At 44.1% G+C, this 27,147-nt stretch overlaps 2 protein-coding genes across 2 annotated transcripts in view; one reads left to right on the plus strand and one right to left on the minus strand.

The window, feature by feature from the left end:
• Window positions 1–9,600: 9,600 nt before the first annotated feature.
• MPV17L (MPV17 mitochondrial inner membrane protein like) lies at window positions 9,601–15,379 on the minus strand (the record flags this gene model as incomplete). Its single annotated transcript, XM_081888101.1, has 4 exons — window positions 14,792–15,379; window positions 13,360–13,430; window positions 10,957–10,986; window positions 9,601–9,780 (listed from the first exon to the last, which is right to left on the minus strand). The coding sequence occupies exons 1-4, from the start codon at window positions 15,096–15,098 to the stop codon at window positions 9,601–9,603; spliced, it is 588 nt and encodes a 195-aa protein (XP_081744227.1). The 5' UTR covers window positions 15,099–15,379.
• A 1,876-nt stretch (window positions 15,380–17,255) lies between these two features.
• Window positions 17,256–27,147, plus strand: part of PDXDC1 (pyridoxal dependent decarboxylase domain containing 1) — a 40,175-nt gene continuing 30,283 nt past the window's right edge. Inside the window, exon 1 of the mRNA XM_081887987.1 lies at window positions 17,256–17,481. Coding sequence (XP_081744113.1) covers window positions 17,461–17,481 — 21 coding nt within the window. The 5' untranslated portion in view covers window positions 17,256–17,460. The remainder of the gene's footprint in view (window positions 17,482–27,147) is intronic.

Consider the following 27,147-nt stretch of genomic DNA (forward strand, 5'->3'; position numbering starts at 1 on the left):
TGAATCCTGATCGGGGACATTCTTCTAGGACAGAGGTGAGGAACCTCAGGCCTGGGTGCTAATTGCAGCCCACCAAACCTCTCCATCTCGCTCTTGGATCTCTCCTCAGGTCACACATTCCTCGCTCCACACCCCACCCCTCACTGGTCTTTTGTCAAACCCTGAGTGCTTTTGCCTGACTGGAAAATGTCCTTGAACTGTGCTAATGCCTCTTGCTTGCCTGATTAGAGGATAGAGAGGGGTGTGCGAGTAGAGAAACTAGTCAACTACAAAGGTACTGTAAAATGTGCATTTGTTGCTCCAGCCAGTGTGGTGTAGTGGTTAAGAGCAGTGGACTAGTAATCTGGTGAACCGGGTTTGATTCCCTGCTCCTCCACATGCAGCTGCTGGGTGACCTTGGGCCAGTCACACTTCTTTGAAGTCTCTCAGCCTCACTCACCTCACAGAGTGTTTGTTGTGGGGGAGGAAGGGAAAGGAGAATGTTAGCCGCTTTGAGACTCCTGAAGAGGAGTGAAAGGGCGGGATATCAAATCCAAACTCTTCTTCTTCTTCTTTTGTCTCTGGCTCCGCCCCCACTGGCATGTGGCCCTCAGAAGGTTACCCAGAAGGGAATGTGGCCTTAGCAAGGCTACACAGCAACATTTTGTTGCAGCTCCCACTTTTTAAATTTCAGCACCTGATGTGCTGCATTCTTTGTCACGTGCCCAGCACCTGAAGAGTCAACAAAAAATAAAACAAAATGCAGTTCTCATTTTAGAAGGGGGGGAAAGCCGTAACAACTGCATCATAAAGCAGTAATAAAAATGCCGCCATTAAAAACAACACAGAGCAAGTCGGCCCGCAGGGAATTTTCAAATAGAAGTATAAGCACACAAGTGGAAACTGCAGCAAAATGTTGTGGCGTGGAGGGCTGCTGTTCAGGAGTCCACACACTCCATTCTGCATCTGTTGGCCATAGCTCAGTGGCAGAGCAGCCCAATCATCAGCCAGCATTCTGTGGTCCCTGGGCATGCTTGGTGCACATTGGGCTGTTTTGGACGTCCTCTCCCCCAAACCTTGCATATATTTCCACAAAACACATGGCTTGAGCAGCACGACAATACTGCCTCCTGGGCAGGGCTGGCAACCTTCTGGCTGCATAAGCGACAGCACTCAGCACCTGAGGTTGGAAACAGAGGGAATGGTTTGTAGATAGGACTTGTAAATGTAAGTGTGCTGGCTGCCAGTGTAATCATAGCCTCGGTTTCAGGGGATTGTTGAAGTGTCACACTTCTCCATTCACGTGGGCAGGGATGAGGGTTTGGGGGGTTTTTTTTCAAAACAAAAAAAATTCCTTCAAGTAGCACCTTAAAGACCAACTAAGTTAGTTCTTGGTATGAGCTTTCGTGTGCATGCACACGAAAGCTCATACCAAGAACTAACTTAGTTGGTCTTTAAGGTGCTACTTGAAGGAATTTTTTTTGTTTTGACTATGGCAGACCAACACGGCTACCTATCTGTAACTGGGGTTTTTTTTAACAGTCAAGCTGTGTATAAATTTTATGAAATAAATGGGCAGCTTGTTCCCATTTTTAGATGCTCTCTTCTGCCCCCAGGAATCTCCACATCTCCTTGTCTGAGTGTGCACAGAGGTAGCCTCACAGAAAAAAGTTGCCAGTGGGTGCAGAATGCCGTGGCGAGACTCCTTACTGGGTCCTCGCTGCGAGATCACATTCACTCGGTGCTATACCAGCTGCACTGGCTCCCGGTGGAGTACAGTATCAGGTTTAAGGTGCTGGTTTAAACCTTTAAAGCCCTATACGGCCTAGGAGCCTTGTACCTACGGGACCGCCTCTCCTGGTATGTCCCACGGAGGACCTTACAGTCTTCAAACAAAAACATCTTGGAGGTCCCAGGCCACAGGGAGGTTAGGCTGGCCTCAACCAGAGCCAGGGCTTTTTTGGCTGTGGCTCTGATCTGGTGGAACGCTTTGTCACAAGAGACTAGGGCCCTGCGGGACTTGACAAATTTCTGCAGGGCCTGCAAGACATAGCTGTTCCACCAGGCCTTTGGCCAGGGCACAGCCTGACTCCTTCCTTTGGCAATCTTCATAGAACTTTAGCCCAATGGTTGCCATTAATTTGATTTGAATTCATTTTATAATGAAATGATTTTAGAATGTTGTATTTTATTGTTGTTAGCCACCCTGAGCCCAGCTTCGGCTGGGGAGGGCGGGATATAAATAAAAAATTATTATTATTATTATTATTATTATTATTATTATTATTATTATTTATTATTAAAATCTACACCTTTATAGTTAGTCAGACCATTTGTCCATCTAGCTCAGTACAGTCTACACTGACTGGCAGCAACTCTCCAGGGTTACAGACAGAAGTCTTTTCCCAGCTTGATTGAACCTGGAACATCCTTCATGCTCAGCTCATGCTCCACCACTGAGCTACAGCCCCACCCTCACTAGCCTTTATAAAACCCTCTCACCATCCTTCATCGATGCCCTGTCCAATCCATTTAGATTAAAGCCAGAATTACTGCTATATATAGAACCTGGGCTATTCGGCATGTATTTGACCATTCTCAATTGAGCTTACAATTTCATGTAAAGTTCTTCCATCAATGTCATGGGTTTCCCCACAGCAGCTCAGTGCTAATGTCCCTGCTGAGCTTTGGTTACGGTTATAAAAAGAGGTGGTGCATGAAATGGAGTCAGCTGAGCATATTTCATTGAACAAATAAATGCAGGACTTCCATCTCCATCCTTCAAGTATTAGCCAGGTGATAAGGGCTAATACTGACACGCAGAGATCCTGCGAATGAATTATACTGCAGTTATTACAAAGTTCTGACCACCAGATTGGATTGTTTGCAGTATGTAAGCCCAGGGAAATACGTACATAAGTAAAATGAATGGGGTTTGTTTGTTCCAAAGGTGTGAACAGCAATTGCAGAACAGGTCAGATTGGCCAGTGCCTGGAAAGTCTGGATTTGGGAGTGGGGCATGGAGAGAAAATGCAAGTAAGAGGTGAAATGATAGAAGTTTATAAAATTATGTGTGGCATGGAGAGAGTGGATAGAGAAGAGTTTCTCATGGCACTAGAACTCAGGGATATCCAATGAAACTGAAATTTGGAGGATTCTGCACAGATAAAAGAAAGTGCTTCTTCACACAGCACATAGTTAAACTATGGAACTCACACCCACTAGAAGCAGTGAAGTCCACCAACTTGGGCTGATTTTAAAAAGAACTGTTAGAGGAAAGGATGATGTGTTTTTAAAGTTAATGTTATATACGGTCATCTGTAACCATGTACATGCCTGTCCAGCTGCACGTTGGCTATAAGCTTAAAAAAAAAGAAGGATGCATGTCCGTGGCAGCCAAGGTGACTGTTTGCCATGACCAATATCTGGGTGCTCATCTGGAGGCCCTCTGGGCTGCAGGGGTCTGGATCTCAACCCTGAGATCCAACCCTAGCCGTACCGCAGCATTTGGTATGGGTCATCTGGTCAGATGAGGTGCTGCATGGTAGATCCATGATCAGGAAGGTGGCTTTTTGAAAGTTAAAAACAGCTGTCAGGGGGTGGGCGTATTGGGTACCAGTTTACAGGCTTAGCCTACGTACATCCAGAGGCTGCTGTGCTTCAATCATGCCCACAGTGAATGAACAGAGGCAGAATATGACAGCAGGGGAGGTGTGAGCCCATGAGCACTATGGCCCAACTGTTGTTTTGACCAATCTGTGCCAGGAACCCATGGGGAAAGGCAGACAAGTGATTCCAGAACCATGGATAGCTCCCTTGGAAGGTGGCAGCCTCTCCTTCATTGGAGGTTTTTAAGCAGAGGTTGGATGGCCAGCTGTCATGGATGCTTTAGTTGAGATTCCTACATTGCAGGGGGTTGGAATAGGTATTACTTGAGTTCCCTTTCAGATCTACAATTCTGATTCTATGCACTTGATCTCAGCACCATGGATAGCTCCAAGTGAAAGGCCTTTCCAAGTGAAAGTCGGGCTCAGGGAAAACTGTAAGCCACCCTGAATTTCTTGGAGGAAAAGTGGGATATACGGTAAATCAAAATAAATAATCAGAGCATGGCAGAGGTGAAGAAATGAATCCAGCAGTTGGGCCGGATTCTTATCTTCCCGCCCTCCTGTCCGGCAGTTGGGTGGCACTTTCCACCCACCTGACATCACATCAGGCAACCTGGTTTTGCCAGTGCAGTTTGAAATGTGTCACTTACAAAGTGCCACTCACAGTGCTTTGGCATGGATTGGCCAAAATGGCCTGGTTGTTCTAAGCAGGCCCATAGGCCCACCGTGGCACAACTACCTGGCAATTTCTCCCTCTCTAATGCAGTAGACCAGGATAAACTCCTACATTACTTCTGTTGCTTGCAAGCTTCATCCAAATGGGTTTCCCTTTGGTTGAGATAAAAGTGCTGATCCCACAGGCAGCCCGTGTCACATGGTTCATTTCCACATACTGTTAGTCAGCAGCAAAATGTTTTCAATATCATAATTTTATTATCTTTATCATTAAAAACATTTATATGCTGCCTTTCCGGACCATGTCCACCCAAGGCAAAAAAACAACAACCAAAAAACACACACCCCAAAACCCAACAGAATGCAATACAACACTACAACAAAGCTTCCAAAACACATTAAAAACCCCACATCATTTTCAGGTTACTTGAGGCAGAAGGCTTATATCAGAACCTCCACCCAGTTTATTTACTTTGAAACAAATAGAAGGAATCACTGTACATATAAAGCACACAGATTTTCCTTTATTAAAAAAACCCAAAACACTTAATAAACTATTAAAATGATTGAGAATGTCATTGTATATTAAATATTCTATCATAACTGCAGTATTTCACATATCTGCAGCAATACTGCAGCTGAAAGCAGCAGGAGATCAGAGTCAGTAGTTTAAATCCGTATAATAAATAAGGCAATTTTTTTGAATTACTTCACTATCATTAGAGAGAGAAAGCACCATTCACATGGGAAAAAACATATGGGTTAACAAAAACAGATGAAACTGGTTTTTTACAAAATTGGGCTACGCTTCTGCCCAGACGCTGAAGCAGAATGAGACTGAAGATTAAGTTTTTACACCATGTTTTCTTGGTCCTCATGAAACGATCTTGCAAGCTTTGCACAGAACCCATGCTGCCTTGCTTTTCCAGTACAAGTACATTGCAGGAGAGGGGAAGCATAATCCGCAAGGAATTTTAATAATTAGCAAGAACACTGATGACTCAATATTCCACCCGCCTTCCATCTGAGCAATTAAACTCTGCTATAAAATTAAATTATACAGTTAATGTTTCTCCACTGTGAGGTTAGCTGCTGTGATAGGCAAATGTTTGCACTGCCCTGTAATAAGCAAGCCACTTCAATCCCTCGAGAAATGGCCCTGCGGCACAGAGAAAGACTGTAGGAGAGAAATAACGAGCAACTGGCCTCCTTTGCACAGGAATAAATAGAAGCAAAAATCAAACAGTTTACTGAATATACTGGCCTTCTGTTGTCTGATCAATAACACACTTGTGACCCATGAAATGGGAATCCTGATCTTAAACACTGGCGTATCAAGGGGTATATTTGTTACTTATAAATGATGTCATTTTGGAGGTGCAGTTGACCTGGAGGTTCTGTTGTACTGTCTCTGTTGAAATTAATGCCACCTGGGTAAGAGCAGGAATGGGTCTTAAGACAGGAGAACACTGTTTTCCATTCATGAACCAACTGACCTATGTCCTTTGCCATTGATGAATCCAGGTGGATTGTTGTTGCCTTTCATGATTAAAAGAAATGTACCCTTTGCCATTCATGAATTACTTTTCTTTTTATAAAACCAATTACAATGCACAATCGAAAATCAACGAAACATGCTCTCCACTAAAACAAATTATCATAATATCACACCTGAATCCTGGGACAAAATATATGCTAGTTTTTCAAATTACTCTTTATATACGAAATGGCTTTGTATTCACCCAGGCATAGACAAACTCAGCCCTCCAGATGTTTTGGGACTACAATTCCCATCATCCCTGACCACTGGTCCTGTTAGCTAGGGATCATGGGAGTTGTAGGCCAAAACATCTGGAGGGCTGTTTGCCTATGCCTGCATTAGGCCATCCAGCCACTACAATGAAAGTCAGTAGTTCTTTAGGCTTTGAGGCAGGGGTTTCCCCCCCAGCCTTGAGATCCTTTTAAGTGAAGTCGCCAGGATAGCACCTGAAAACACCTGGATACATACATGTGGCGAGTTGGTTTTTATGTGGCTAGAATGTAACCTACTGTATGAAGGTAAAATTTTACATCCGTTGCTCCACCTACTTTTGTATCCGGCCCTGCCCATCCTGGGCATGTGGCCCCCAGGAGATTAGCTATAAGGGAATGCAGTTCTTGGTCAGAAAAAAGTTCCCCATTCCTGCACTGGAGACTGGAACTAGCAGCTGCCAAAACAAAGCCCACGGTTGGCAATCTTTTTAATCTTCTAGTTAGCCCACCCTGCCTACTAAAGACCCTGCCCAGCCTTCACAATTTCCCTTGGCGTTTCCCACGTTATTTTCAACCTGATTTTAATAACCTTAAAGACTAGAGCCATAGGATTCTGCATTCTGTGTGCAATATCAGTTATTGTTGCTTATGAGGCAAAATGGCAGTCCACAGAGCATTTTCTTAACCAGGCCTTCTCAGTCTCAGTATTTGTAACTAAAACTGTATTTGTAACTAAAACTGCAGACTTTCTCAAAGCTACCATTAACATTTTTATTGTCATTATTTGTATGTTTTGAACAGGTTTTATATACGTATATAGTTTTAATTCTATTCATGCTTATTTTTTTAAAAAAAATGATCACTAAAAACAGAGAAAAAGCTAACTAGAAGATTAAAAAGATTGTAGTGGCTGGATGGCCTAATGCAGGCATAGGCAAACTCGGCCCTCCAGATGTTTTTGACTTATAACTCCCATGATCCCTAGCTAACAGGACCAGTGGTCAGGGTTTTTTTTTTAGTGATCATTGTTTTTATTTGTAAGCTGCCTTGAGTCCTGTCAGAGAAAACGGCAGGGTGTAAATATATAAAAATAGGAAGAACAGCAACACTGTTGTGTGCTTTTGGTTGGAGGAAAATGACCTTGGAAAGACTGTCCAGAACGTCGAACTGCTTGGGCAAACTGTAGAACGGAAATTGCTATCAGACTTCACCCTCTCTAAGCCGGAGGGACAGATTAAAAATAAATCAATACATGTGAAACCTATTAGGAGCGGGTTGTTAATCCCCTGGACTTCAGGTGGATCAAGGAGTTCATGCAGGACTTCTCTGAGGCTTTACTCCAGGAGAAGTCAGCATGCTGCCTTCCAGACACTGTCATATTCCAACTCCCATCAGAATAGCCAATGGGCAAGGATGGCAGGAGCTGACTGCAGTCAAAGGCAAAAACATATGGCCATGTGACATATGGGGCTTATCCACACTTACCTTACCTCTGTTCTTTCCAGGCATGGCCTGCCATTTAAAGCTGTGTATCTGAACACCCTGTTTTTTGCTCCAGAGCTTTCTCCGCAAAAATCTGCTTTTTAAAGCTCAATCGGAGCAAATCTCAATCTGCAGTAAAAACCCAAGCTGATGTTTGCTCCGATTCAGCTTCAAAGAGTGAGTTTTCATGTGAAACGCTTGGGGCAAAAACAAACAAACAAACACTCAGACACAGAGCATTAAAGTGCAGACCTCTGGCTGAAAAGAGTGGGGCAAAAGGCCAGTTTGGATAGGCCCTTACTTCCATCAGATGTCAAAGGAATAAACAACTATCTGACGTTTAGAAGACATCTGAAGGCAGCCCTGTTTAGGGAAGTTTTTAATGTCTGATGTTTTAATGTGTTTTTAATCTATTGTTGGAAGCTGCCCAGAGTGGCTAGGGAAACCCAGTCAGATGGGTGGGGTTTAAATTATTATTATTATTATTATTATTATTATTATTATTATTATTATTACAGGCTGAATTACAACGGTGCAGGATGCAACTGTGCATCAGATTGGATTTCCACATGAAGCACAAAAAGACCCAAATCAGGCAATGCAATGGACTGTATCCCTCCAGACCAGGTGTGGGAAGAAGAAGAAGAAGAAGAAGAGGAGGAGGAGGAGGAGGAGGAGTAGTTTGGATTTTATATCCCACCTTTCACTCCCTTTAAGGAGTCTCAAAACGGCTAACATTCTCCTTTCCCTTCCTCCCCCACAACAAACACTCTGTGAGGTGAGAGAGGCTGAGAGACTTCAGAGAAGTGTGACTGGCCCAAGGTCACCCAGCAGCTGCATGTGGAGGAGCGGAGACGCGAACCCAGTTCCCCAGATTATGAGGCTACTGCTCTTAACCACTACACCACACTGGTGGGGAACCTTTCTTCAACCCGGGGGCTGTATTCCCTTCTGGATAACCTTTTAGGGGCCACATGCTGGTGGTGGGCAGGGCCAGAACCAAATGTGGGTACGGCAACAAATGTTAAGTCTTACCTTTGTGCAACAGCATGGCTTATACGCACACAGCCTTCATCCAGTCAAACAGGCATGATCAGAGTTCAATAACACATCCCAGCAAAGCAAAAGCACTCAAGGAGCAACAGCGAAGGGTATCATTTTGGGGGAAGAGAGTGCGACTGGGGTGTACTTTTCCAGTACAGGAAAAGTCCCGAGAGCCAGACAGAGCTTCCTCAATCCTGCCCTAAACCATAGATTGGTAGTTCACATTTTTTATGTTCCCAATTCTACAGGCACACACTGAACCCTCAAGCCCGCAACTGAAATAAAAGAGAAGTAAAGTTTTCTTTGCAGAATGCAGGGCTTTTTTCAGCTGGAACTCGCTGGAACTCAGTTCCAGCACCATTGCCATTCTAAGAGAACAAGGGAGGTGTTCGTGGTGAGCTCCAGCACCTCTTTTTCTAGAAAAATAGCACTGGCAGAATGGATAGGTAAAGGTAAAGGGACCCCTGACAATTAGGTCCAGTCGTGACCGACTCTGGGGTTGCGCGCTCATCTCGCTCTATAGGCCGAGGGAGCCGGCGTTTGTCCGCAGACAGCTTCCGGGTCATGTGGCCAGCATGACTAAGCCACTTCTGGCAAACCAGAGCACCACACGGAAACGCTGTTTACCTTCCCACCGGAGCGGTACCTGTTTATCTACTTGCACGTTGATGTGCTTTTGAACTGCTAGGTTGACCGTCGCAGGGATTCGAACCGCCGACTTTCTGATCGGCAAGTCCTAGGCTCTGTGGTTTAATCCACAGCGCCACCCGCGTCCCTCAGCAGAATGGATAGATGGCAGTCAATTAAAGCCCACTCAGAGGAGAAGCATTAAAATTAAGGGGCCTAAGTTAGTCATGTCCAATAATTGGCTACAACCCGAAAAGTTAGCTGAGTGCATTCCTACAGCAATAAGGTACCATTTCCTAAATGCTCAAGTTTGTTCACTTTGAGTTCTACCTTCATACACTCTCACCACCCCCTAAAAAAATGCAGCTGGCATCTGCCAACGCAGCTCGCTGCCTCCCTGACAGGTGAGGGATGCTTTGAACCGGCAATATATTTATTTCCCTGGCGGCATCTCGTCCGTGTCAGGTTTCTTGCCTCGGAGCAACAAGAAAACTGATTTTGCAGTTCCGTCACCGCTTTGTTGGGAAAAGCACAGGAAAGTTGCCCAGATAAAACCACACAGGCCAGTGTACGCTGTCCTCCATTGCACTGGAACCAGGCTGAAGTTGGAAAGCTATTTGGGGGAAAGAAAAAAGAAAAACAGAAAGAAACCGAGTTAAATGCACCAAATAAATATCAGAGCCTTCACCTTATCATCTTTGTTGCAGGTCCAACTTGCTGCAAAATGAGCTCTAGGATTTTACTGTAGTTAAAAACTACGGTACTTCAATCTGGTGTTCTAAAAGCTTTGAAAAGGGAAATAGAATGGCGTTAAGCCAAGGAGAATTTATTTATGTTGGTCTCTTTGATGGATGGGCCTTGGGCCAGCCTCCTGGTGACCAAGAAACCAATCAGAGCTGGAGTGTCATTCAATCAGGAAGGAGTGGAGAGCTGTAACTTGACAGTTAAACTGTCAGATAGGGCTTAACTGTCAGAGTGGATATAGGGCTTAACTGTAGGATAGGGCTTGGAAAGTGATGAGATAGGAATCAGTTTAGAGCCCAGTTATGGTCAAATTGGCAGCTAGCTAGGCAGGGCAACCCAGATTGTTCTCTAAGGGCAATGTAAAGATTCTAGAAAGGGTTGGGACTGTTTTACTTGTAGTGCAAGACCAATAACTATTCTAGAGAGAGGTTTAAATTATGAGCTTTAAGAACGTTTTTAACTATATCTGCAAATAGGTTTTTAACTGAAACAAAGTATTGGGCCTTATCAGAGTGACCACTAAGCTACAGCCTGCCTTGTGTGTTTAAATAAAATTCCGGTTTTGTTTACAAATTGCCTCAAAACAGGTTTTCCCTTCCCACGTGGGGAAAAATCCTTGCTGCTGGATGTAATAGCAGATGTCTCAAGTGTTACTGACAGGGTGCGTCTTAATTTTAAAGAACCGAAATCGGGTCATGAGGTAACCCATGAGGGTTACCTTATCGAGGGGTGGCTGCCACAGTCAGGGCCAGCTGACCCATGTGGCTAGGAGAGGCAGCCGCCTCAGGCGGCAGGATCCATGGGAACAGCAGATCCAGCATCTCCTGCTGCTGAAATAACAGGGACAGCTGAATTTTCAAAGGGGACACAGATAGGAGGTTTCTGGCTGCTCAACAACCCCAGACACCGGAACTAGAGATATGGGGATGTGGTGAAGAATGCATCAGGACAATCTTCTGGCTGTGTTGATGAGCACATTGTTGTAGCTGCTGTTGTTATCTTCGTCCTGAGTTTCTAAGGAGGTGGAAGGCAAATTTAAACTCACCTGCACAAAAGGCCAGTACATCAGCCCAGTCTGAAACAAAAGCAAAATATATTTAAAGTAGTTAATTGAGAGGGGAAAGTACCACAAAAAAAGCCATCAAAATAGATGAGAGTTACTAATGTAAACACATTGTCAAAATAACAGGTCTTGGAATCGTCAGTGGAAGAAACTCCCATGAGACTCTCCTTCCTTCAAGGTTTTTAAGCAGAGGTTGGATGGCCATCTGTCATGGATGCTTTAGCCGAGATTCCTGCAATGCAGGGGGTTGGACTAGATGACCCTTGGGTCCCTTCCAGCTCTATGATTCTATGATTATAGATTATCTTGGCAGCACAAATAGTAATTGCAATGGAAAACAGCCAAAAATCTCATGCTGCATGCTTGGTACTGCTTACTCTGAGATATACTGGAGAAAGTCACGCATAATTTGAGATTTCAACAAGACTAGAACCTCCAGACACCTTTTACATGGTTTGGCATTCCTTTATGACATATACAGCGGAACCATCATTTTCAAGGTAACCCTCGTCACAAGCCCGGCAAATCTGGAACTAAACTTGATGACCTGATAGTGTTGATAGTCTTTATTTGTACTTTGTTATTTTAACTCGTGTGCAACTATTCATTCCATGTGCCTATTTTATAGTTTTGTTTTCCGTCTTCTAATTTTCATCTGTTGTGAACATTGTTCTCTCTGTTTGCTGTACATCATAAAATGAAATAACAACAACATAGATGGGTGGAATTCAATGCTGTGCTAAGTTAAAGTCCTTTAGTGGTGTACTAGCTGTGCTAGCAGAATGGCTCTCATAAAAAAGGCCAAGAAGCCAGCATGATTCTTGTGGCTGGTTATGGTAGCCTGGCTATTTCCTGCTAAAATCAGCTTCTGCTAGTGCCACTGTTACATTGGATATCATATTGTGCAACCCAAAGGAGGTCCCCTTATTCCCCTCAGAGAACTACAATTCCCAGAGTTCCCTGGGAAGAGGGATGGCTTGTTAAAGCACAGGTGGTGGCTGTGAACAGGGAACAAGGTCTCCTCACAACTCTCAGCACCCTTAACAAACTACAGTTCCCAGGATCCTTTGGGGAAAGTCAACCCTGTTTAAAGTGGTATGGTCCTGCTTTATTTAAATGTATAGCACAGTTGGGGCCTGTCACAAGTGGGAAGGTGGGTAATCCTCCTCAAACTGCCACTTTAAGAACCCCAGAGAGATAGCACTGCTTCATTTTAAGCACAATAAGCACAGCATAGTGGGCCACAAGAATTACATGATACCTGATATACTCGCACATTTGCCAGATTGGCAAACAAAGGTATAGAGGAACAAATGCTTCCTTCAACCGCAGAGGACGAACGCCTCTGAACAACCATATTTATTTCATACCACCTGCAAAACTCTTTTCTTCCTTGCTCTCATAATACCGTTTCTGAGCGTTACATAAATGCACGCTTGAGGTAAGAGCTGAAATGCAGACTGGTTATGAACAATGTCATGGCCACAAAAGCAAGGGCTGTGTGGAGGTACAGCCACACCTTGCATGCTCAGCTTTCATTAAAAAGAAAAAGGCAAGCCTCCAGCCGTTGCAGTTGTGGAGATACAAGGAAAAGCACACAGGCAATATTCTATGAAATTGCTTACTAATACATAAATGCATTTCTCCTTTACAATGTCCTGAGTTGCTAGGGACAGCAGGCAATCAAGATGCTCTTGTTTACCTGTTTTTTAAAATGTGTTTATATGTTTAAAAATTGAATAACTTTCAACGTATCTTTCTGCCCCCATTTATGTTCTGGGTCTTCTGCATTGACTCTCTCCATACACCCCTGCCCACATATCTACTGACTGGGCCTCTTCATCACAAAATTTAATGCTTATGACCCCAGTAAGTCTTTGCAAACTTACAGCAACTGGTTTGTGTCCTTAAAAACACGTTTCTAGTCCTTGCAGCTGTGAAAACTGGCTTGTATGCAAGTGGACAGTACTTGGTGAAATCTCAAATGGCAAAAGGATGAGGGAAAAGTTCCAGTGGTCAGCTCTGGGACCAAGGACCTTACCTATCTCCTTGCCCCTCACTACTAAAGCAGGATGCATTCTGCATGTAATGTGTGCATAATTTGAGGGATGGGAAGAGGGCCAGACAGCCAGAACCACCACTGTAAGTTGAGTTTCTTTTTTTCTCCTCCCTAAAGTATTCCCCTTTTTCTTCATGTGTCGTGTCTTTTGATGATGAGTCTGAGGGCAAATACAGCCCAATAAATAATTTTTGGAAGTCACTCCAAGCGCCTTTTTGGCTAAAGGCTGGGGTATAAATGCTGTAAGTAAGTAAATAAGTAACAGGGGGGGATACTTGTAAGGTGTGTGTGGTAATGGGACCATGTTCAATGCAGCATTCACTTACCTTATAGGTATTCCAAAATTTATCCCTGCAGTCGGCAAAGACATCCTCTTTCCCCTGGAGTATACTCATGCCTGGTCGCAAAATGTTTAAGGAAAGTCAGAATACAAGTAAAATCTACTAGAAATTCATTTACACGGCATTTTATACTATGCCACACACTTCTACTTCACTAACCATTTCCTTCTGAATGCATCCTGAATAGCATGTTTGTCTTGCCATAAAATATGTATCTTGTGATCTCTTGAATTATTTTTATTTTTTTTAATGCATGGCTTCATGTTAAAGTCACATCTTAAACTTGTCAATTCTAACCTAATTTCTTGAATTAGTTGCTTCCTGTCCCCCACCCATTTCTTTTTTTTAAAAAAAAACACCCTCACATAGGAACACAATAATCTGCCCAAGTCAGATCCTTGGTCCACCTAGCCCTGTATTTTCTACACTGGCTTGCAGCAGCTGTCCAACATTTCAGAACGAGATGTCAGGGACTGAACCTGGGATGTTTGAAGGCAAAGGAGATGCTGTACCAGTGAGCAGCAGCCTTTCTCCCTAACATAGAACCTGCCTTAGGTCCACTGAGCCTTGGTCCACCAAGCTCAATCTTGTCTACACAGGCTGGCAGCTGCTGGAGCCTTAATCCAGTGCCTTGGACCATTCATCCATGCTACTAAGAATGGTAATTTATCTGTCTCCTTGGCGACAACCAGCAAGGCTGTACCGGCAGCAGCTGATAGGAGTCATAGTCCAAACTCAGTGCACATGAAGAGCCAAGTGTAGTGGTTATAGAGTAGGACCCCGGAATACCAGGGTTCAAATGCCTTCTCGGAGCTCACAGGGTGCCTAACCAACCAACCTACCTGCCTATCTCACAGGATTGTTGTGGGGATTGAATGAGGAGCAGGGAGAACCATGTATGGCACCTTGAGCTCCTTGGAGGAGGGAAAAGGTGCGCTAGAAATGCAATAAAGCAATACAACACCAGCGTAACCAGGTCGGGCAAGGATGCTTTTGAGTGCTCCACCAGGGCTGAGTTTAGGTTTGATGAGGCCCTAAACTACTGAAGGTAACGGGGCCCTTTATATGTCCAGCTGCCCTTTGTCAAGGACAAATTGTCACTGGTTTTTGTGTTGAATATATGCTATATGGTAATTTATGGACCTAATGGGTATCTAAAGCCATTTGCACATAACAAAATATGTATTTTATCAAAGCAATTGTTGAACTGAAATACAATTAAGAAGAAGTATATTAATAGTAAAATTTGGGGGGGAAGGGGGCAAGATAGTGGGGCCCTAAGCTATAGCTTGTTTAGCTTATACGTAAATCCAGCACTGGCTGGCTCCCTGCACTCTGCGTGCGCTTAGAGGCACAGCTGCCATTTCCGGACCTGACCCCCTCCGTCCTCCCCCCCCCCTCTCGCGGCCTCACTCACCGGTGTAGAAGGCCAGCACGGCGATGGGCGCGCCCATGAGCTGGTCGCACAGCACTTTGGCCAGCACGGCGCCGGGCGCCCGGCCGGGCAGCAGCCTCTCCAGCGCCCTCAGCCACACGTAGTTGAAGTTGCCGTGGAAGGAGAGCGCCACCAGCGCCACGTGCCGCGTCTGCGCCCAGTCCGCGCTTTGGCCCAGCCGGCGCCGGAGCCGCTGCTGCGCCGCGTCGCCCGCCGCGAAGAGGCTCCCGTAGAGCGCCACGTTGCACAACCAGGGCGATCGCCGCACCAGGCGGCCCAGCAGGGCCATCGCTCGCCCGGCTCGGGGTTCAAGGAAGCCGGCCGGCTCGCATCGCCGGCTCCCTCGCCCTTGCAGCGCCTGCTCCTCCTCCTTCGCCGGAGGGAGACGCCTCAGTCCCTGCCTCCTTTTCCCCCTTCGCAGTCGACGCGCACGGCCGCTTCCTCGCCGCCACCCCCGTTTTTTGGCCAGGGGATCAGGTTCCCCGCCACACAACAACCCTGCGGGGTAGGTTATGCCGAGATACTGGTGCTACTGGCCCAAGATCATCCCGATTGCTTCACAGCTATGTGAAAATGGGGACCCAGGTTCCTCACTCGCCAAGCTGACATAGCTGTCAGCTTTCAGATTTGAAAATAAGGGATCAGCAGCCTCGAAAATAAGGGATCGGCAGCCTCTCCTGTCCCGGGGACAGTCTCTACGGAATATCTAACAATATAGATAGCAGCGGGAAACGGCGCTGGAATAAGGGAATTTCCCGCAAAAAAAGGGAAGGTTGACAGCTACGGCGTAGTATGGCCCACCGACCCACCCAGCTCTCTGCACCCTGCAGAGGGGTGCGCGCCCAAATATGCACCATGAAATGAGGACGTGGACCCCGGAGACCAGGGTTCAAATCCCTGCTCCACCATGAAACTAACTGGTGGACCTTGGGCCAGTCACAGTCTCTCGGCCCAACCTACCTCACAAGGTTGTTGTGATGGATGCCGATGGGGAAGAAGATAACCATGTAAACTGCCTTGAGCTCCACGCAGGAAAGGCATATAAATGTAATAAGTAACTAAATGTGGTTTGGTCTTTTAAGAGGAGTGTCCACAAGACTCCAGATCACTAATAAGAGCTATAGGATCACTTTTTCTCACCACAGTGTGGCAGCACAGCTCAGTTTTAAGACACTGGCAAAGTCAAGGGGTGTATCTGTTCCCCTAGCATCCTTTGGGAGAGTATATCGCTTTTTCTGAATGGTCTTTATCTACAAGTATCTCATCTTTGGGGAAGTCTTTTGACCTCAGTTGGGTTAGTGGTAGGAGCCCTGTGTATTTGAAAGGGATCCTGGGCAATAAGTTCATAGGATCAAAACAAAGCACAGGTGCAAGGCTTTTTATTTTACTTTCATGTGTTTCAAAATGAAATACTCCTTCAGGAGTTACAAACCGAGATATTGGGCAACGTTGATATAAAGGTACACAGTACGGGCACCTCTTTGATTTTTTGAATTTAAAACGTGTGGCAGTTGCTGTAGCAACTCCATGGTGTTGAGTACCAGCACCTATTTTTCTAGAGAAAAAACCAGTGTCCACTGTGAGTATAAGTTGGATACAACCATTTTTTTTTAAGAACCATTGAGTGGCCCCTGAAAAAACACTGGATAGACCCATTTAAATTAATGAACCTGTGAGGCATGTTCATTGATTTAAATAGGCCTAGTTTTGGCTACTATCCATAGGATAATAGCCATGATGGTTGTGCTCTGCCTCCACTGCAATGCTTCTGAATACCATTTGCTGGAAACCAAAGGAGGGGAGAGGACTTTGGTGCTCCAAATCCTGCTTGCTGCTTTCACTCAGAAGCAAGTCCCACTGTGTAAACTGCTACCAGGAAATCACTATAGCTGCTATAGCTGGTTACTGCACAAAACCCAACGTCCTCTCAGGCTCAATACAAACAGAGATGAGAGGACTTTGTCCTCCATGAAAAAGCTACACCCTAATGAATCTACGCAGTTGCGTCGTCGAAGCGACGACGCCGAATGCTTCGCGGCCGAAGGCGGGACTCGAACTCTCAACCTACGCTTTTCGTCAGCCGATGTCGCCGTGTCACCAGCCCAGTGCGCAGGCTCAGCCGGCACGGATTCCGTCATCGCCTTCTTGGAGAATGTTCCATTATAAACAGAAGGGGCGGCAGCTCGGGGTCAGGAGATGGAGACGGTAACTTTTAGAGGCGTGAACGCAGCTCTAATAGGCGAGCCGTCTCTCATCACAGCAGTTTTAAGAGATCTTTAAGCTTTCCGTTCCCGTTCCCACTATCCGGTGTCGCCCCCCCCCCCCAGGTTTCATTTTTGGTATGCTCCACGAGGCCTGGGCCCGTGGGGCTCTTGCGCCCTCTGTCAATCAGAGGCGGTACGGAAGCCTGTGGGGCTCCCGTCTCCTAGGTGAGCGCGCGTAACTTCCCTCCCCTCGTCCTGGTCGCCGTCACGTGCCCCGCCCTCTCTTCCCTCAGCCGCCGCCTGGCACTCCGTCAGCCCTGCCAACGTGGAGCCGGCTGAGGCCGAAGCGAAGGCGGAAGTGTTCTGAGGAGAGGAGGGAGGAGGAGGAGGAGACGGGGGGGCCTTTAACCAGCCGCCGCCGCAGCTGCCGCTGAAGAACCTCCGGCCATGGAGAGCTCCTTGGAGAAGGTCGGCTCTGCCTCAGAAGTGTCTCAGGCGGGGAAGGCGGAGGGCAGGGAGGGAGGCAGGGACGGGGCGGAGGAGGAAGGGTCCGCGGTGCCAGGGGTGGGGGCTGAGGGGAAATCGTGACAGGGGGTGGTCGCTGCTCCAGGCGACGGTCCACAGTCAGCAGCCTTGCAAATGCGAGTAGAGAGGTTTATAGATGTGTGCGCGCGCATATATATGTGTGTATACACACACACACACATATATACACATATACATGCATATATATATATATATATATATATATATGCAGGTTTAGGTGTCCTCGGGAAGACACCCGAGGACACCTAAACCTGCATTCCTGTACCCGTGAAAATCTACGAAAGCATATATATATATATATATATATATATATATATATATATATATATGAGAATTCCTGTAACATATATATATACACACACATACACTCATATATATGTATATTATATTTGTATACGGTACATATTTGTGTAATATTTATATAGTCACACACATGTACACATAGATAGGTACATGCTCACACATTATGAGTGTGTGTGCATACATATAGTGTTATGTGTGTGTGTGTGTGTGTGTGTGTGCAGAAGCATATATGTATACATGTTACACACGTGTGTAATATATGTATACATATGTACTTCTGCACACATATTTGTGTTTGTAATACTGTTTATGCACACATATGTATATATAAAAACATACACGTACGCATATAAAAGCACATCTGTAAGCACATGTGTGTAGAGCATATTACACACATAGCGTATAGTGTGTGCAGAATATATACGTGTGTATGTTATATGAGTTTGTTGACTATACACACACACACACATTATATACAAATATATTATTTTTAAAGCAGCATTTTTGATGAGCTTGGGCTGGATCCTGAGTTAGTCATGCATTAATTTCGGAAGGACTAAGTCTGGATACAACCTTGTAACAAATGCATATGTGTATATGTACTGTTGTTAAATAGGCAGATAATAGTAACATTAATAATCATCATAATATTAACCATTGAAAATGATTCTTCTTCTTAGGGTAGTAGTGGGGCATAGCTCAAGTGGTAGAAGGCCACCTCCTTGAGACCCCAATCCTATACTCATGGAAGTGAGCTAGTCCCACTGAAGTAAATTGCACCGACTTCTGAGTAGATGTGTCTAGGATGGCACAGTGAAAGTGGTGCTACCATTAGCATATGCATTTAATATATTTCAGGCTTTGTTTTTGAGGTTTTTAAAACCAAAAGGAGAGGAGAAAGAGGAACCCTCATTCTTAGTGCTGAATATTGCTTGATAGGCATTTATTTTATTTATTTATCCATCTATCTGGCAAGAATCATATCTTTTCTATGTATAATATATCCAACCTAGCTTGCAATCGAGCAGGGCTGGCCCTACCGTTAGGCAGTGTGAGGCAAAAGCCTTGCACAACAGATGAAGGATAGGGAATGGACAGAGCTGCATGTGCCATGTGATCTGCCCTGCACCCTCCTAAATTAGGCTTCTGACCTCAGGTGCAGTGGAGGAAGATTTTGTTATTGCCACTGTCAAAGTGTGATTCATCTGTTATTCTTGCCAGTTTTTGTAAAATGGTAGAATGAGGTGGCACCTTGTCCTTTGCCTCAGGCAGCAAAATGTTTTTTAAAAAGAAGCAGTCTCATTCACAGAAAAAAGCAGGAAAAAACCTTAAATTCTATTTATGTGTCAATATTTTACATATTGGCTTAAAGCGAGAGACTGTTTATTCAGGCTGTCTACCACATATTCTCTCTCACAGGAACTGCCAAAGGCCTTGATGTAATAATAGTGATGTAAGCCATCAAATAGAATATATAAAGCTCCCTTATAACTGAGGCAAGTCATTGTTACATCTGGGAATGACCTCTAAAGTTTAAGACATCTATGCCAGTTAGAATAGTGGGCAAAATGAACTCAGTTGTCTGACTCAGCATCAGTTGCTTCATATACACATAAGCTGCCTGGCCACAGCTCATTGAGTTGATCTGTAAAGTCACAGGTTCAATGTCTTGTATCTCAAGTTAAATGGATGTCAAGTAGCAGGTGCTGAAAGCTGATGTCAGTCAGAGCAAAGCAGTTAATACTTGAGTTTGGCAGACCCAACATCAGGCTTCTTCCTATGTGCAGAAGTGTAATGCTCAGTGGTACAGCATCTGCTTTGCATTCAGAAGGTCTCAGGTTCAATCACCAGCATCTTCAGACAGGGCTGGGAAGCAATCCTAACTTGAACCTTGGAAAACTGCTCCCAGTCAGCGCAGATGGTACTGAGCTAGATGAACCAATGGTCTGGTTCAGTATAAGGCAGCTTCCTATGTTCACATTACAATGGGGTTGTGCCACAGCTCCATGAGAAAATCCAAAACTTTGGCCTCTCCCAATATAATAAACATGGCTAGCAGGTGCTGGGAGTGGGGGAAAGCTCTTGCCTCAGTCCTTGGGAAGCCACAGCTAGTCAGAACAAAGTGGATGACAGAATGGTTAGGTGGGCCAGTGTTCTGACATGGTATAAGACAGTGTCACGTTTTGTGAGGAATGGCAGTAGCTCCATGGGTTGGCGTGTATGAGGTTGTGGGTTAAATTCGTGGCATTTCCTGTATAAAAGATCTCCGGTAGGAGGGCTGGGGGAGACCCTTCTTTAAACTTTGTAGAGCTGCTCCCAGTCAGAATGGATTGACAGTCTGATTCCATATTAGGCAGCTTAACATTCATATCATCATTATTTCAAGGCCAAATATACTCCTTACGGGAGAATGTGTCTCTATAAAACATAAACACGCACCTGTAGCTTTTTGTTCTAGTCTTACCTTTATGACATGCTTGTTTTCTGTGTGCAGGGATCGTTAACTTGTGTTTGTTTAAGGGCACTTAATCATGTGAGCCCCTACCTGTTGTGTGAAGTAGTACAGTCATCAAACAGGTTTTCCTGCTCTTCTGTTCTTGAGAACTAGCAACAGGCTAACATAGATAACCTTTTTAAGAAGCTGTGGGGTGCTTGCGACAAACACTGGGGATATTGCGTGGGATTTGGTGCAGAAGGGCAGGACAAGAAGATGCTTAGTTTTTTGCTTCCCCTTTAAATAGACCTTTCCCTGCTTATATGTATGTAGTTATAAAATATGTATTTATAACTATAAAGTTTAAATTGCCTCCTTTTTTAGTAGGGAGTTAGTTTAATACTTATTTCTCCCGTTCTTTATTGGTTGTTGTGTGTTTTTTTAAAATGTGGGTAGGTGAGGGGGGAATACTGTTTTTAACTCTGAGGCAGCCAAGTGTGTTCATTAGTAAGAGCCATGTAACAATCTATGCAAAATTTGAGAAATTAAAATTAATAGGATCTGTCCATTGCAACAAAAGAAGTTTCTGAACTTGGGTTCTTTGTGTAATCTACTGGTATTTTGAGATGCACATTGTCACTTGCTGTTAGAGAAATATGTACTACCATTTTAGGTCAAGGCAGAACTTACTCCCTATGAATCTTGGAACATAAGGGCAGAGTGGCATTTCAAAAAGGACCAGCTCTCACAAATACTTTCTTTCTTCATGGGGATGTCTTTAAAACAGGGGAGTGGAATTTAAAACAGGGGAGGGAAATCTCTTCCATCCCAAGGACCATAAACCCTCAAGGTGAATGTTCCAGGGCCACATGCTGGTGGTGGGCAGGGTCAGAGGTTTCTACACACAAGCACACATTCTCTAACCAGGCAAGGAAGAAACACAGGCAAAACACATTACTGTATTGCGAGGCAAAAGCATTCAAGAAGGGCATGGAACAGGGCCACTGTTGGCTGTCCCCTGGGGAGAGGGGACATGACCTGGAGAGGACTGCAGACTCTGCAAAATCCCAAGGGCTGAACAGAGATAATTGGAGGGCCACATTTGGGGACAGATGAGGTTCCCTGACCCCTGCTTTAAAAAGTACCCCTGTTAGAACTCAGAAGTTTCTGTCGCCTTGTTTTGTGAGTCATTCTTTAGAAATATTTCTGGGGCAGCTTCTTTCTAGCACAATAAACCTGTGGAAACAAGAGCAGCTGTTGGATTGTGGCAGAGACCAGTTCAACATGTCACCAGGGAACTGGAGGGAATAATTGTACTAGTACAACCAGGCATCCTTACTGTTTTTCTGCAATATTTCTCACTCATGTTTGTGTAGCTATATATAGAATAGATAATCTTACATACCATAGGCAAGCAGAGAAAATCCAGGTGTTGTACCTAGTGTGGTGTTCTAAGGCAGGATTTAAAAGATGCTGCTGATTTTTATTTTCAAGGCCACATGGGGGACCTTGGTGCTCATCACACATTTTGCTCTCTTTAACATATGCACAAACACACATAAAAAGCTTGCACCTGCCGCACTTGTGTTTCTGGGCCAGGTTCAATGGTATTGCATTAATTTGTAATGATAACATCTTCAGGCGCACCTCATCCTTTGTCTGCCTGTCCGACCATTGAGATATTTGGAGGAAGACTTCATAGTCCTCCATGAGCTGTGCACAGGGTTGAACTGCATTCTGCTTACAAATCTACACTCAAAGTGAACTACAGATTAATGAGAGATACTAACTTAAAAGTCTTAAAATTGGCCAGCATGAGTGAGAAAAAAACCTGGTTCTAAGCAACCACCAAATGCTCCTGTTTTACAAGTTAAAACCGTGAAGACTGAGAAATAAACAATTATCACAAAGCTGAGCATGGTAGAATATATTTTTATTTATATAAAGAACTTGCTATTAATAATTTGTTCCAAGTTGGACACTCTTGCCTATCTATTGCAAGTGAGCTAGAGATCCATCGTCTTCGTGCCCTAAAGTAGTGAACGTTCAGACAATTACATTCAGAGTCTCCTATGTTTTTTTTTTTTTAAAATAATTTTTATTAAGGTTTTCCAAATTAAAACAAATAAAATCCAATTCATAAACTTTTTCCAATATCCAGGACTTCCCCTCCCCACCCCCTCTTGTGTTCCAAATCTTCCAAAAAAGCAATGATATTCAACAAATTCTTATTCCCAAAATACACTCATCATCAATAACTCAATTTATCCAAATTTCCATCCCCTAAGGTCGACCTATTCCCTTCCACGAGTTCCCCCCTTTCAGATATAATACAGATGAAAATAGAATAAAAACAAACAATAATTTTACAACCTTTGGATTCCAAATTTCCCTCCCCTCTTTCCCTGTTGCGTTCCCCCTATCCCTCCACTTCTAGTGTCTTCCTGATGAACCCACCTTTCACTAAACCCACATCCCTCTGGTTCTTTACCGGTCTTTTTTTTTTAAAAAATGGCATATATTAAACTTCTGGCATTTTTTAAAATTACAGATGTCCAATCATAGAAGGAGTCTATCAAAGGGGGCCCATTTCTTCTATCCAGATTTTTATATCCAGGAGTATAAACTCCAATTTTATATCCATAAGCTTGTCAAATCTGGATATCCCAAATGTTCCCACATTCTGTCCAGTTCTTGTTGTTTCCTTGTTCTTGTCAATCACTCTCCTCCTTTTTACTTCCCTGTTCCCTCACAGAAATGTTCTTTTTCCAAAGGCTTCTAGTGTCTCTACAGAGGCTTGTTATTCAGGAGCAAAACATTACATCATGTTCCTTTCATTTTTCAACAGATTAATCCATTGTTTCCAGTAAAGTGTAGGCCTCTGTAGACAAAATAATGTTCCATTTCTGCAGTTTCCCAGGAGATTAAAAGTTCTATCCAACTGTTCAAGTTTCCCGTCGAAAACACATGCAATGTCCCTCAGCTCCTCTAGGTGGATTACAATAACAAAGTTCCCTTCCAGATCACATCCGCCAGTCCAAATAACTTATAAATCCTTATTTGAAACAATTTATCTCCAATTTATAACAAATGTAGCCGGCAAAGTCCTCATAACAAAGTCTCAATTTCATTCTTCCGTTTTGACAGCTCTTTGACAGCTGTCAAAACCTCCGTTGTTCTTCTCCAGGCATTTTCACGAATCGCTCCAGGGATTCCGGGGGGGTTACTTTTTAATACAAATTCCACTTTTCTCCTCCAGCTCAATCTTATAAATTTCCCTCGCGAAGTTGCTAGTTCGGCAAGATAAGGTTCTTCTCGATCTTAGTTATCCAGTCCTTTGTTTTGGCTCTTCTACAATTCGGGGGGGGGCTGACTTCCTTTTTTCCACCTCCCCCGTTCGCTCCAAATTCTAAAAATTTATCCCTCTTTTTAGTCCATATTCCAATTACTCACGGGTTCTTCTTTTGGGTCCAAATTTTCAATAGAAGAAGTCAGCGCTCTCCGCCGGATGGCATGCGGCTGCGCTCGGCAGGGATAGCAGAGGACTCAAAGCACCACGCTCCTCCCCGGCACCCGATCCGTAGCCTTTAAAAAGGCTCCTTCACGAATCGAGAGGGCGCTGACGGTGCCAGCCGAGTCTCCATGTCCACGGCCTCCGTGGCCGTGGTTTTTAAGGGTCCCCGCATCGCCGGTGCGGTAGGACCCAGCCCCTGCCGAGCAGGCTCCCTCCGGAGCTCGGAGGGAGCCCGCCATTCGGCGATGGCGCCGACCCGGAAGTCCCAGAGTCTCCTATGTTTTAACAGCTTTTGGAGTGACTCGGTTTGAAAGCCGTTTGGACCAAAGAGTAACAGAAATGTGACTGTAGTTCTTGATTCTGAAGGATTAGAGATACTTCAGGAGTACTCAGCTTAAGAAATGAAAATTCAATTGCCAGTTGATATAGTGGGATATTTCCCCCATTAACATTAGGTCTGTTACCTGCTTAAATAATTCTGGGTGCATCTAATGGGTTGATCTAAAAATACGTGTAAAAGTCATCATGCTGAGGATAAAAGCATACTTCTATGTTTATTTTGGGGGGATATGGAGCAGCTCTAATTAACAGAAAGTGTACTGTCATTATGGAATCAAGATTTCAAACAAACTTGTTTATCCACATTTGCAGAGGCCAAGGTTCTTTGGTGGGGTGGGTAGCAAGTTAGCATGCCCTCTACTGCCACTGCTGATGCCTTTCTTAGCTGGTGCAATTCTAAGCATATCCTATTTCAGTGCTGAATTCTTGAATGTCTAGTGGGGGGGGGCGACATTCTTGATGGGTGAATTGCAGGGACCGCAGCCATGGAGAGCTGAGTTAGGTAGGGTAATGCCACAAGTCTGTTGCCCAGAAGCCCCGGAAACCATAGAGCTGGATCCCCTGAAATTGATGGAGGAGGTGGCAATGCATTGGTGGGACATCACTTTTTGCAGGCATAGCCATGGAACCCACTGAGCAGTCTCTAGGAAGCCGTCACTGTGCCATCCAGTCTACTAACTCAGCAACAGCATCCCCATAGTTGTGTTGCTTGCCCACTTTTTTATAACTTTAGGATATTTGTAGCCTGCATTTCAATATATGCAAAATTCCACAGCAGTTGAGTTGACAATAAAACATGGGTTGGCTGAGATGTGAGTGACTTCTTTGTCCTCCCATCCACCAATAATGTACGTGTGAACACAGACATAACAAATTTACTCCATAGGGAGTGACATACTGCAGGCATTATTGTCTGAAACTTACCTATCTTGACCTTGTGTATGTTTGAGAAATTGGTTTTTAAAAAACTGAATTGAATTTGCCACTCTGTCCTGACCACCCAAATCAGTGTGGCTGATGGAGGGTGGGGGACCTTTGAGGTATCTTCCTTTTAATAATAATAAAGTTCAAATCTCCATTGGTCCAGGTGAATTAATCCATTTTAGGATATTTTCTCCTATAAGGAAACTGGTGTGTTCAAAGCTGCTTGCTGTTTTCACAGCACTTGCTGTCTCGTGAAAAAAAATATGCTTTGATGTCATAGGTTGAGACTCTTTCTGGGTTTTTTTCTTTCTGTTATTCCCACAACATCATGATAGTTTTTGTTGGAAAAAACTGATGGATGAATCTTTTTAAAAAGTACTCTGTGTAACAAGGAAGGAGAAGCAAGTACTGTATAATGAAATAGCAGTACATTTGTAAATACATTTTAAACAAATAAGGAATTGTTTTAGTGTGTATATGTGTGTATATAAGAAGGGGGGTTATACTAATTTATCTTAAAAATATCAGGATGTTGTAATAACAAAAAGAGCCTCAAACCATGGCATCAAAGCATTTAATAATAAATAAAAATCTTAGAGGAATTTGTATAAAACTAATGTATGACAGTCACACGGATACGGTTTCTTGTCCTGCACACACACAAGCAACATACACACACAGAAACAGCCACTACTTGCAACTGTACTTTGTAAAATATGCCTGTGCGGAATTACCTATAGGCATATTGCATTCTAATTCCTACATTGAAGAGCTTTCTGTATAGAACTTTGTGATAAGTGACGCAAACTTGAGTTGAAAACAAAACTTGTCTGGCTAGATTGCAAACCAGCTAATTGGTATCTTGCTGGCATTCTCAGCATAGGAGAAAGGGTGTTAAAAGAACAGAATGGAGATCCACTGTGGATTTGATGGGTGAAATGAAAGAAGATGTAATGCATTGTGGTGTGGTGTTTAAGAGCGGTAGACTTGTAATCTGGTGAACTGGGTTCGCGTCTCCGCTCCTCCACATGCAGCTGCTGGGTGAGCTTGGGCTAGTCACACTTCTTTGAAGTCTCTCAGCCCCACTCACCTCACAGAGTGTTTGCTGTGGGGGAGGAAGGGAAAGGAAAATGTTAGCCGGTTTGAGACTCCTTCGGGTAGTGATAAAGTGGGATATCCAATCCAAACTCCTCCTCTTCTACTTCCACATATTTGTTCGTAAGGAAAGCATTTGGCTGTATTAAGTCTTTTACGGGATAGTGAATGGAAGAGGAAGCTTCAGGAGAAATAATGAGGAAAGGGGACTGTGAGAACAGGTTGATCGTTGGACTCTTAGCTTTATATGCTATTTATTTGTATTTTTATCCCATTCTTCCTCCAAAGCGGTTGATCTTTGGACTTAACTTACATGCTACTTATTTGTATTTTTATCTCATCCTTCCTCCAAAGAGCTCGGGACAGCATTCATGGCTCTCTCACATTAACTTTGTGAGGTAGGTTTGGCTGAGAGATAGTGTCTGGTCCACAGTCACTCAGTGAGCTTCATGGCTGAGTTGCCCTGATTCTAGTCTGACTCTCAGGACACTTGCAAATCTTCAAATCAACCCAGGTTTACCACCAAGCATGCACAAGTGTTTTCAGACACTTGTTATGTTGCAGTCTTACTTCACATTTTGCAGTGAGAACATTTTTAATGTGTAAAGTATACATCTACAATATGTACTATGTTGAAAGGTAAATGACTATCATGGCTGTCTGGCTGCTGCTGCTTCTTGTTGTTGTTAGGTATATCACTGGCTAACGGTCTAAGTTAGGTGGTTGATGTTTCTTTAATGTGAGCTCATGAACGATTAGGAAGTACTGTAGCTGGGAGATTTCCATTGAGAGTTAATCAGAGCTTTGAAAAAAAATGGCACCTACATTTATAGAAAAGGCTGATATAAGTTAGGGGTATGTGCACTTATATGTGGACAGGTCACATCCACAATATGCATTTAAAGTACATTGTTTCCCCCAAAGAATCTGGAGAGCTGTAGGTTGTTACAGGTGCTGGGAATTGTAGTACTCTGTGGGG

The sequence above is a fragment of the Podarcis melisellensis genome (assembly GCF_964234715.1).
Source record: "Podarcis melisellensis genome assembly, chromosome: 14".
NCBI classification, from domain to species: Eukaryota; Metazoa; Chordata; class Lepidosauria; order Squamata; family Lacertidae; genus Podarcis; species Podarcis melisellensis.